The following is an 11,865-nucleotide window of genomic DNA, read 5'->3' on the forward strand; positions in this document are numbered from 1 at the left end:
CGAGCCCTCCTGCGATAGAGTTAGGGGCAGCCTCACACAAGAGGATCCGTATATTGTATGCCCCCTGTCTTGAAGTTTATAAACGATGGCGGTGCAGATGGGGAGCATCGATCTCTAAAGCGGATAACAATCAGTAGTATCAAGAAACAAGTGGGTGTTGGTGTCAGTAAGTCCACAAACAACGCTGGTGCTTATACGCTCATCATAGACATTGTCCTCGGCTTCTTTCTACAGTAATGTAGACGACTTATTTGATTATAGAAAGAATACAAGGTAACTATTATTATGGTATATAGACGCTCCATTTGTGCCCGCAGGTTCTCTGGCGTGGCCGCGTTGTCAGCAGTAATGCTCATGTCAAGAGCCGTCAGGCTCGCTCTGCCTAACCGGACTTGACACCGCCTTGGCTGTCGGCCTTGAATATGATGTCTTCGGCCAATACATGGCCAACTGTAGAGGCTGGCTCCTCTATCTTCGTACTGTGAACAGACTCAGCCTCTATACTGGGTTGTAGTGGCGTCGCATTGTCGTGTTTTGTGTGTTTGCCATGATTGTTGTTGCTTGACCAGCTTTGCAACAGAGGCAAACCTGACAGCTTTAGGATATTATAAGACAGATAATCTTCTATTAAGAAAGAACACAAGGATGGTTGTAATTTTTGTCCTGATTTCAACCCAGGTGCGGCTAGCGGCATTGGCGTTACTAGAGGATGCTGTTCTGACTCTACACTTTCTCATTTATGCTACGCTTAGAATAGAAAAAGGATTTACATGACTTATGCGTATGCTAAAATATTTCCTGGCTATTTCTAACCTCTATTATTACTGGTTTAATTAATATTTCTCTCATCGAAAAGGGTCGTGTACTCCCTCAACATCAAATTGTCCTCAAATTGGTCCGCAAGATATTCCACGGTGGAAGAACTAGGCTCCGACAAAGCGCGGCGGAGATCCACCATGAAGGTTGCCCGTATCCCTCCAGCGATGCGATCAGGGCTCCTATTTTCAAAATGAAGTAGAATGCGACGTGCCGAAGCACTCGATATTGTCACGTTATGAGACTCATGTTAACTAAGCTTCTTGATAAAATCATTATTCTTGTTGTTGCGAGTGCTGCAGACGGAGTCTGCAGCTCTCTTTTTAATACCAAAGAACTTCCTTTCGTCCGAATCTAACTTTCGGCTAAGTTTAGTCATGATAGCCGACGCTATGACATCCAGCAATTACACCAAGCTCTGCGACTTCAGTCTACAGAGGCATTATCCGACAGATATATCGCCATTCCGCAAGGCCATCGATAGAAGGCCCTTTGAAATCGCTTCAGCAAGGCGCCATGAGCGGCTTAGCCTCTGGTAACCATATAAGCAGAGCAGCAGGTACGAATACCAATCTTCATCTTTATTACTATTAAAGACGGCATTCGCAACATATATTAATGCGGTATGCCACAGAATAGTAAAGCTCGAAGACGTGTAATTCAAATGGTAATTAACAATAAGTCGTTTGAGTCGGGTGGTAGAGCGTTCACAAATAGCATTAGGGGTATAAGAACTAGTATTAAAGGTTGTCAAGCACCGGTCTCCGTGTGAGGTGTCGTTGATGAATGGGCGGAATATGTCGAGGACCGCTGCATGAAACCAGAGGCTATATTGATTGATTCAGCACAATGTTGACATGTTCTTTCGTTGTGTGACAACTCACTGCATAACTTGCACATGGTGATGTTGACTATGTTGGTTCGCGGACAATTGGGGAGGTAGGGTATTACTCCAGGCCAGAAGTTCCCGGAATTTGAATTCCGCAAACTCCAGAGAGCCACGTGAGCCCCAGGGAAGCTTGCCCTTGGCATGGTAAACCCAACTTACCTCGCGTACAATAGTCCAAAACCGACAAAGGTATGGGAATGTGTCTCCCATATACACGGGTAATGATGGTACGCTCTCAGTGTCACTGCGGAAAGAACCACAGCGGGATGTATCCAGCATGGCCCTTTTTGGAATCGGAATACGTGGAGGGGAACTTGGACAGACCATTCCTGGCTGATGGTAAAAGAGGGACATGAGCCTTTTGGGAGCGTTAGCTATTGGCATTGCATTTGTCGAGATGGAAAGATACTGACGTTAGCCAGTTGAAGATCCCCCATGCCGCGTACATGTGCGATGTCTTGGCAGCACCAGCGAGATTAGAGTAGCTACTCGTCTCCATTCCGCTGACCTGTCCTTCGGTGTTAAATAAGCCCATCCGGCCGGCCATATCTGCAGCCTCGGTGAGGTATCTTAGAACCACATGATCTCTGCCTTGTCCTAGATAACCTAAGCATAAAAACTCGGTTGCCGCGAGAATCAGTATCGAATCATTGCCTTTATGACGCTCGGCCGTCCAGTGGCTTTCTGCTTCTGTACAGAAACGGATCGCTATTTGGTCCGTTTGCGGATCAATGGCGCTATACATTTGCTACAATATCGGTCAGCCTAGCTGTTGCAATGCGCAAAGGGGCAAATCATACACAAGCCCAATATAATAATGAGTTGACTAGGAGTGGAGTACAGTAGTCGCTGCTTTGCTCTAAAATTAGATGTGACACAAATAATTCGGCATCAAAATGCCCTAACAGAGGGTGGTCAGTCTCAAGATAGAGAGAAATGCATTTGGCTGCCAAATCATCATCTATGTCGACGTTTGTCCAATGACGAATATTTAATTTGCGGAGTCGAGAATCGCACAGTTCATGCGGTTCTTCATATTCATACCTCGCGGTGTCGTTACACAGCTTGGCAGATCGTGGGTCGGGTATCAGACTAGACGGATTAGATCTCTGCTCGTAATACCTGTTCTTTGTCATTGCCAGTGAGACTGCTGCACTCACGTATCCGCATGGAAGTCATGGCCTGGGGATTTGGTTAATCCACGATATGGATCTTTTTGGAACAAGTTCGTATCCCGGCCTGCTGTTCCTGGATAGGCGATGGGATTCTGTATCTGCCACTCCTGTGGCGTAGGCTTGTCATCATCATTAGAAACTGGTACCGCAGTTGAATTGTCTACTTCGGTCTGTCGGCATGATAAGCCCTTCCTTAATGTCGATAGTATTGTCAGTGCGTCCTCTTCGTCCTCTTCGTCCTTCAATATATTGAAGGGCTTCCTTGGTTGGCATTTGTCCAAGAATCCGCAGTACCTCAACGACGAGATCTTTGGACTCTTTCGACGGACCTCCTTCGTCTCTGTATTCGCAGCGCTCGGTTTTACCTTGGCAATTAGAGCACACAGGCCGCTGACCGTCGCACTGTATGGCTTCCTTAGGTTGTGCTTCATAGCTGAAAAAAGGAACGTACCCTTATTTTTCTCCGTCGGCAATCATTGCATGCTACTGAAACGCCGACTCGCGGTTTCTTGGGTTCCAAAGACTCGGACCCGGCACCATGCCCTTGGTCTTGCTCTCTGTCCCTCGGGCTCGAAGGCCTGAGCGGTACATAACGGCGCTCCATTGGCGCTAGCGAGGAAAGGCAATATCACGTACTTCCAGAGTTGTTATGAAAGAATATTGGTGGGTGGCGATATTGTGGAGGTCGAGGTATCGCAGTGACGACGTTGAGCTTCCGGGGGGAAATAAAGATGGGGGAATTTGGAACGGGTTCCGTCAGCCAATGAGAAGCGCCCGATGGCTGACAGGCTCCCAGTACATTTGTAGTAAGTACCCTAGCTATTATTCTTCCCTAGCCCTAATGACTGCTATCTGGCCTGATGTCAGCCTGCTACTAAGTCTGCCTGTCACACAGCACGATTGTATGGAACAGCTTGCACAAAACGAGAAACTCTTGATTTCCTACTGTACATAAAAAAATGGAATGATACGAAACTAAATACTTGTTGTAATACTGCTGCCTGGAAGGCAGCAGTATAGCAATGGCTGTTGCCTTGAATGAGCGACTTGATCTTGACACTGCCTTTGTTCTATCAACAGAGACAACTTTTATCTGGCAAATATTCCATAAATCTCGACGCTTATGGGATCTTGCCTACATTAGAAAATCTTCCTGTCAAGATTGTCAGATGGCAATGATGTGATACCTCTTTTTTATCGCGGTGCTGACTGTTGGGATCACAAGGCAATTGGGGATGCAGTACTGCAACAGGGGTATAATATCAATTCAAGTCTATCTTCTCTATTCAAGGTAGGAAAAAGGGGGAGCGTTGGTAGTCACGATATCTATACATGGTGTCTCCCCCTATTACGGGTCTACACATGACGTCACACGTGATATTAAGTTGTGAATATTGTAACACTGACAATGATAGAGCTGTCACGTTATGAGACTCATTGTTAACTAAGCTTATTTCTTGAATATAAAATTATTGTTGTTGTTTTTCTATCCTTCAGAAGGGTTCATGTCTTTTATCTTTAGTTTAGAAGACTTCCCAGCCACCTGATGAAATCAGGGTGGCTGGCCAACCTCTCAACTATTCAACGCGGCGAGGAGAGAGAGTTTTAGAGGTCATGATTGGGCCAGTAACGTTCCGATTAAACCGGGAATACTCGGAGCATGATATTTAAGACGGAACAGGGAATATATACTATTATAGAGCAGAAGAATATAAAGCGAATAATGGTGGCATACTGGAACACGAATGCCCGAAGTTCAAGGGAAAATGTATTAGGCAATTATTGCCGTGTTTTAGGATAGGTCATCCAGCTAATGTGTCCGAGTCGCCAGCTCGATGTGTGCAGAACAAAACTTTCTATGCCAAACATACACAATGACGACGACTTATGAATCAAAACGTGTTGGTCGCGGATATAGGTATTTAGGTGTATATGGTGCGCCAACTGCACCCAACTCACCTAACCATAATCGATAGACACAAACATCGATTCGCTTTCACAACGCACCTGATCTTGATAGAGCAGTGGACCTAACTTCAGACCCTAGAAACTTCCGTGGAAGGTATTCGCTGCTGCTTTCGCCTAATCCACTGCAATAAACTCCTCAAGAAGGCTATTGTCAAAGTACTCGCAAAGAGTGTCAAGCTTTGCAGCATTGCGATTATTAAGGGCCAAGTCTAGGTCAACGATTAAGCCGATTCCCATTTGTTTGAGGGCTGCGTGGTGGGTGACACTGGAATACATTTGGTCAATCAAACCTCGAGCTTCAGCTGGCTGCACGACACCAAGACGTAGTGCGATTGATAGCAGGCTCTTGGCAATTTTGCCTGAAATACGGAAGCCAATAAATAGATCGGTATAACTATCCAGTCAGAGCGTAAAGTAGGATTGCCACTGTTTGTCCGTAGTATTGTGTAGCGCCCAAATAGCACATGCAACAGAGCAACATGCCAAAGTATAGCACACGAAGCACGCGGAAACGTATGTCGAAACACAATAACGAGGTGTTTCAGCTGATTTAGGGATGCCGTAAGTATATCATTTGAAGAGTGGAAATCCCTCTCAGGGGTTGCCTGAATTCGGTCTCTCGCGAAAGGACGGAAGAGCTAGACAATTGATGCGTGAAACCACATGCTGCTTCTCAGTTAGTATGATTAGTTCATTTGAAGAGTAGAAAGTGTGCCGTAACTGGAATATTATGTTTTGATGTGAACTCTGAACCCCACGAGCTTGGATTAGGCTGATGCCATCAGACCATCGAAGCAGTTTCAGAAATATGCGATTTGCAAACTCAATTGTCACATGGTCAAGCACAGTATTTCGTTCGCCACCATAATAAGCCGATGTCCACTCGCTCGTGATCGCCCAGAACTCATACAGTAGAAAATGCCAGGCTGCTGTCGGCATGAGCATGACGATTAGAGTCATCCTCCCACAGCGGTTCGCCGCGTTGTGAGGAGCCGTCACTCCCAGGAGGACTAGCATTCGGTGGAAAGAGAAGTGCCGGTTCTCCCTCTTGAAACATGAACGAACGCATTCTGTTTATTTGTTAAAATTGGCCCACAAACCGCCTCATTTGGGTCATTTGATGAGCGACTTACGCGGCCAAATTGAATGCTCCCCAGGCTGTACGCGCAGAAGCTTTCTCCCACGACTCGGGATCTTCGATATACTCGATCGGAATGTTATAATTTGCAAGACCGAAAAGGCCCATTCGCTGGGCCATACCAATACCGAGTTTTTGGTAAGAATATCCATCACCACTGCCGTTGTACATACTTCTGAGAGCCAGAAGTTGTGCAGCGGCAATCGTCGGTAAAGAATCCGATGGCTGGTCAAGATGCCACAGATTATCCGGTTCATCGAAGAGCTCGTCACCTATCGAGACAATCTCTGCATCAAAGTTGCAGTAGGCTAGCTATCTTAAACTATTAATTGCGGTCCATTGAGACTACAGTTTTCTTCACTCACACATGCCCAAGATAGGATTGAAGAAACAAGAAGTTCGGAGCAATACCGGACACGTTGGTCGACAAGGTCTGTAAGGAATAGGTCATAGTTAAAGAATCCTAGAGTAATATGGTCAGTCTCCAGGTACAATGACAGCAATGTGGCTGCAAGGTCATTAGTGATTTTTATCCTGCTCCAAAACCTAATATTCAAAAGGCTCAGGCGCGAGTCGTAGTACCTCTCCGAACTTGACGGAGAACTTCCTTCGAGGGGATGTGCTCCTAGAGTCGAAGGCTCAGGGATAAGGAATACTGGGTCTTGAGGGCTAATTCGGTTTCTTTTTTGCGAGAGGGACAGAATAGTTAGTCCAAAAATCAAATCAGGGATATAGTAGTATGTCTTGAATAAGATATTAACTTGCAGGATCTTGGAAGCGGCGCTGGCTGTGAGGTGGGACGCAAGGCTGGATGTAAGGCCAAGGGCAGAAGCATCGAGAGGCGACAGAGTAGGGTAAGCAAAGGCATGCCGTATCATCAATTGAAATTCAATGCTGCCTTGGGTTGGGAGCTTGCCTACAGCCAGCCGCGGCAACGCCTCGTCAAATGAACTGCTATCCTGGGATAACAAGCTATTAAGGTCCACAGTTGTGAGCCTTAGCTTCTGTAGCAAATATAAGGACCTGAGTTCTGGCAATGTCCTTAACATATTCAGCAGCTCCTGCAATTTGCTCTTTTCCTGCTTCAGCGTCTCTATCTCCCTCCTTATAGCCATTGCTGGCGTCTCCTCAAGGCCAGCAGAGACGTAGGTGCATGGTGTGCCGCGTCTCATACACCTCGTACAAGATGGCCTGTTGCCATCACACTAAACCAAAGATAAGCGAAACAAATAGTATCAAGAAAGGACGAATAGCGTCCCGCATGCCCACGGCCGTGGATGTAGGATATGCACGTACTCCCGTCTTCCTAACTCGGCAGGTATTGCAGGCTACGAAGGTTGATCGTCTCCGTTTAAGCCGCTCGCTCTGTGGCGTGTCCGAGGCCTCGTGTGTCCGAGACCCAGAAGGGTTCGGGAGTATGTATTTGTTCGATTTCATTGTGTAGTAATATCGCCAGAGTACGCTGTAACACGAATAACTGCGCTTATAATCAATATATCGGACGGATGACGAGGTATGAACTTCCGACAGGTCTAAGGACCAACGGAATATGGTAGTCAGCGTTTCAGGGGCAGTAGGTGTACTGAAGAGGGAAGATGGAAGATGGTGAACGGGAGATGGAAGAGGGGGGGTTTAGGTCCATGGTTACTACCAGATAATCAAGTAGTATCAATGTCTAGTCGCCTCCCTCCCAATGACGGTCGAGACCAAGGCTGTTGGCTTTTCAAACACGTCAAGATTATGATAAAGTGGGCTTTGCCTGTCCAGACATATGCTCCATGTCGACTAAATGCAGAGAGCTTCGGCGCGGACCAGTCCGATGTGTGTATATTAAATTCATTTCGCGTAAGTTTCCACTCAGCAACCATATGGTCGCAAGCTCGAGGCGAGCCTCGAGCTGGTTCTCCTTTTTTCCTCCTTAGCTTTAGATGAGACAATTGTACGGGCACCCATATGTTGAACAAACAGTGCTCCGCCTCTCACACCAGGGACCAAAGCCAACATCCAAAATCTAGCTACTAGATTCGCCTAGAGCGGTCTTCCGCCTGATGATACCTTTCTCTCTTCCACCAATCGCTTCTGCTCACATACCTGATGATACCTCTGCTTGCAGACGACAAGCTAAGAGTCTCTGCTGCTCTAAGACCGAATGAAAATCGTCGTTCCTAGAATGGTCTTCTCCGTAACCTGCCGCCTGCTTCCTAAATCCTTCCAGGGGGGTAGAGTGTGATGTTTCTGCTGGCTGGTCAATTATTGGAGTGCTTCCCTTTAATGATCTGTGACCTGAATAAATCGCAATTCTCTGCTGTAGCGAGGAGGGGAGTAGTGCTTGTGAAACTGGGATGTATCCCTTATGGGTCTCAACATCAAAGAATGAGTCTACCATGCTGGAATACAATGCTGCAAGAAGACATGATAAATTTAGACTAAATCCAAACGGCTGTGTTATTCCTGTAGTTTATATCAATTAAAGCTAGTGGAAAATGATTTTGGTGACGTTGTAGTGACGAATGTCCCCAACCAATGGGGTGATACTGAGTTTCGGAATTGCTTTCTACATAAGCCGAAACTTTCACTGCAGTGGCGGAGCTAGTGTGATATTATTTCGGCACTAGTACGGAGTGGTTGCATCCAACTAGTGTATAGACTGACATCCCTGTAACTTCATCGTTTATAGGTAAAGACATCTTCAAGAGTACACTAAAGGACGAATTATGTGCTTTCCAGGTACACCGTGTTGTTCTGGGTGTATTGCGTTCTAGTGATGGATGCGCATGTCTTCATCATTCCCTCTGTCCCACCCAACGGCTTGCAAAGCTTCCGAAGAATCGATGCATGGGGTCCGCCCACTTTACCACTCTCCACCCATGGGCGTTTGCGAGAGAAGGCCCTTGAGCCTCGCACTTCGTAGGAACAGGAATGGGGATCCTACTCTTGGCTGTTGTATGGAGCACTTTGTTCTGTGGTCCTATGACAGTCAGGTAAGTGGCATGGGACTGGTAATGAACACGCGTAACGAATTTAGGACGTGCTGTTTACTACTGGTGTTGGCACTTTGTAAATGTCGACCACACTAAAAGTTATACCATGTCATCTAGCAACCCGGACACTATTGCCTCAGAGACCACTGGTGACGGCGGGGGTGTCACTGTTGCAATTGTTCTTGGCATTCACGCCGGTGTATTTGTTATCCTTGTATTACTCTCAAGGTATGAGCAACGCTTGACTCCTGCCCCTCAAACCTCTTGTGATCGACCCCCTGACTATAACCCAATGCAGGCTTCTAGAAGACTTGGAGGCTGGCAAGCGCAAGAGAATAGCTTCAATATTGAGGCTTGATGGTGTAGCACCAAGCCGTGCATATGAACAGGGAAGACCAGAAACTAAGTCTGAGCCACGGTCGTCCTGTTCATTTGACAACGTTATTGTCTGGTAGGTCTCCCGTCTCCAATTCAGATGTGTAGGGTGAAGGAAAGAAAGATAAAGGCCACGCTTAAGACCTAGCCTTGTACGACAACATCACACGTGTCCACTTTGTAAGACACCGTTCTTTAAAGTGTCCCAAAGGAAGGAAACGATTGGGGCAGAGTCTTCGGGTCGTGCGGCCAATTCACCATCCAGATAGCGAGTCTTGCTGCGTTGAAGAAAAGATGCATACGTATTACCAGCGGATATTTTCTACAACTCTATACTAAAAATTAACCACCAAGTTCTATATGTTCTACCTTGGACTCAGCTGTACTATACTATAGAAAGGTTTTTCCTTGTAAGGTCTGTCTGCTGAGACTCAAGCGGCGCTCCACAGCAAACGGAGCACGGGCAACAGCAGTGTCTAGTCCAAAGCTTGGTCCGAGCAGCACTAATGGCGAGCTGCGACTCTACACAGTGAGCTGCGCTCCAGCTTCTCACACTGGCGCATACCACACACAATAGAGACTTGATGGAGATTGGAAGAAATATCCTCGCCAGCTTCGGTTCCTCCAGCCTGTAAACAGGCCCCTTCTCCACATTAACCAGATATAATAACCCTGATACCATCTAATTCTTCTCCAGATCAGCAAGAATCTTCTGACCCTTCTCCTTGGCCGAGGCCAGGTTGCCCCAGGTGTTGGAAATCGATCGTATAGATCGATTCCGAGCCCTGGTCGATCGATATGAATCGATCACTACCTTCAGTCGATCAATATCGATCGTTCACTAACCCAAATCGATCGATCAAACGTAGTCACCGCCATAGCTTTGCTCACAAGTCTCTTTAAGAAACTCATCTTCCTTTGTTTCCTTAAAAGTAATTAACGCCCTCGCTAACCCGAAACTGATGTTACAAAGCTGCTGCCACACTACGCGCGGTGGCCGTGATCCGAGCGACGTGCTTCTCTCTCTGCCTAGCAAGCTGATGATTTTTTTCTTCATTTCTGATTACGAGGAAGATATAGTAAGAGAGTCAACGGCTATGTCGAGGCGCCATTCATTAAAAGAGTTGCTCTTGATGAGATGATGTTGCTAGACTAACTAGTCGTGTCGAACATGTGGCAGAAGTTGTCGCACTTTTTGCGTGCTTAAAAATGGGTGAGAAAAAGTTGTGTATTGATTCAAGTTATAAGGTGCGGGGTCTTATCCCGCAGATGTTTAAAGTACACAGGTGGATTATTAACATGTTGTTTCACGTGGCTCATCAAAGATCATGCAATATTTGCGACACTACTCTAGGGCGCCGATAGGCGATACCAAATTCAATTCAATTCAATTCAATTCAATATATTGCCAATATGAATCGCCTGATATTGTATTGTCACAATATGGGAAACTGCATATTGTATTGTCACAATATCAGAAAATGCGTATTATATGGTATGTATTGCCGTATATTGTTTTATTGTCATATTATTTTCCACACTGAGGCCTCCCCACATCTCATAGTGTAGATTGAAGTCTCCAACCACTATTTGCTCGGCCTGCGGTGCCGACTCAAGCACTCTCCGCAGCAGTGGTAGCAAGCTTTGTCTGTTTTCCACCGTCTGATTGGGGTTGTAGATGTTCTGCAGTTTAATCTCTCTGGCTTCATCCCCTTGTCCCAGGTCTATCGTTACCGTGCAGAGATGCCGATTGTGTGATTCAAATCGCCACTTAGTGTGATCGAGCCGTTTGTTGATGAACATGCAGACCCTTGCTGGGGCCTGGCCTCCACCTTGGGGGTAGCATAGATGGAATAGGTCTTTTGCCGGGTGGTGTGTGGTGTCAATAAAGGGGTTCGCCCACGGCTCTTGGATTGCGAGGATATCCAAGTCCGTTATTTTGGATCCCGTAACAGGGTAGCCATGGCGATATCTCTCGACTTTCTAACGTTATACTGCAGTATTGAGAGTGACTCCGTACGTCTCATGCACGATTGTCGACGTCCATGTTCTCCGCTTGGTATGAGCCGTGTAGTCGTGCTGGATTTGTGTCAAGGGCCTCTAAAGCCCTTCTAGATGGTGTTATAGTTCTTTGGGGCCATCGACTACCCGTGTTGACCGTGATCTCATTTCCACGTTGTCTAGGGAGGCTACATTGCTCCCAGAGTTGACTCTCTTTTGACCTCTCTTTGTCGGCGATCTGCTTCTTCCTTGACGGTTCTGTTGACTGCTACCGGGCGCAAGAGATACTACTCCATCACAAGGCTTGTTTCTGCTGGGTTTCTCGTGGGTACTCACACTCGGGTTCACCTGGCTAATCGCCATATTACTTTGCGGTACCAGGAGATATCTGGGGCGTATGGCGTAGGCAGCTTTGACCTTGGCTATTTCGTCCTTCCTTGTCGCACACTGCTTACTCCATGCCTCGTGACCTCCTCTACAGTTAGCGCACTTCTTGGAAACGCTCTTGTCAGACTTGGTAGG

The 11,865-nt window shown here is 46.7% G+C and overlaps 2 protein-coding genes across 2 annotated transcripts; both read right to left on the minus strand.

The window, feature by feature from the left end:
- Positions 1–1,946: 1,946 nt before the first annotated feature.
- Positions 1,947–3,311, minus strand: MAA_11370 (uncharacterized protein; the record flags this gene model as incomplete). Its single annotated transcript, XM_011413358.1, has 4 exons — positions 1,947–2,034; positions 2,119–2,453; positions 2,506–2,797; positions 2,866–3,311. 4 exons carry the CDS (start codon positions 3,309–3,311, stop codon positions 1,947–1,949), a joined length of 1,161 nt encoding a protein of 386 aa, XP_011411660.1.
- Positions 3,312–5,752: 2,441 nt separating this feature from the next.
- MAA_06108 (Zn(2)-C6 fungal-type DNA-binding domain protein) lies at positions 5,753–7,423 on the minus strand (the record flags this gene model as incomplete). Its single annotated transcript, XM_007824106.1, has 4 exons — positions 5,753–5,918; positions 5,982–6,298; positions 6,352–7,191; positions 7,283–7,423. 4 exons carry the CDS (start codon positions 7,421–7,423, stop codon positions 5,753–5,755), a joined length of 1,464 nt encoding a protein of 487 aa, XP_007822297.1.
- Between the last annotated feature and the right edge of the window lie 4,442 nt (positions 7,424–11,865).

This window comes from Metarhizium robertsii, assembly GCF_000187425.2.
Source record: "Metarhizium robertsii ARSEF 23 chromosome Unknown MAA_Scf_6, whole genome shotgun sequence".
NCBI lineage: Eukaryota > Fungi > Ascomycota > Sordariomycetes > Hypocreales > Clavicipitaceae > Metarhizium > Metarhizium robertsii.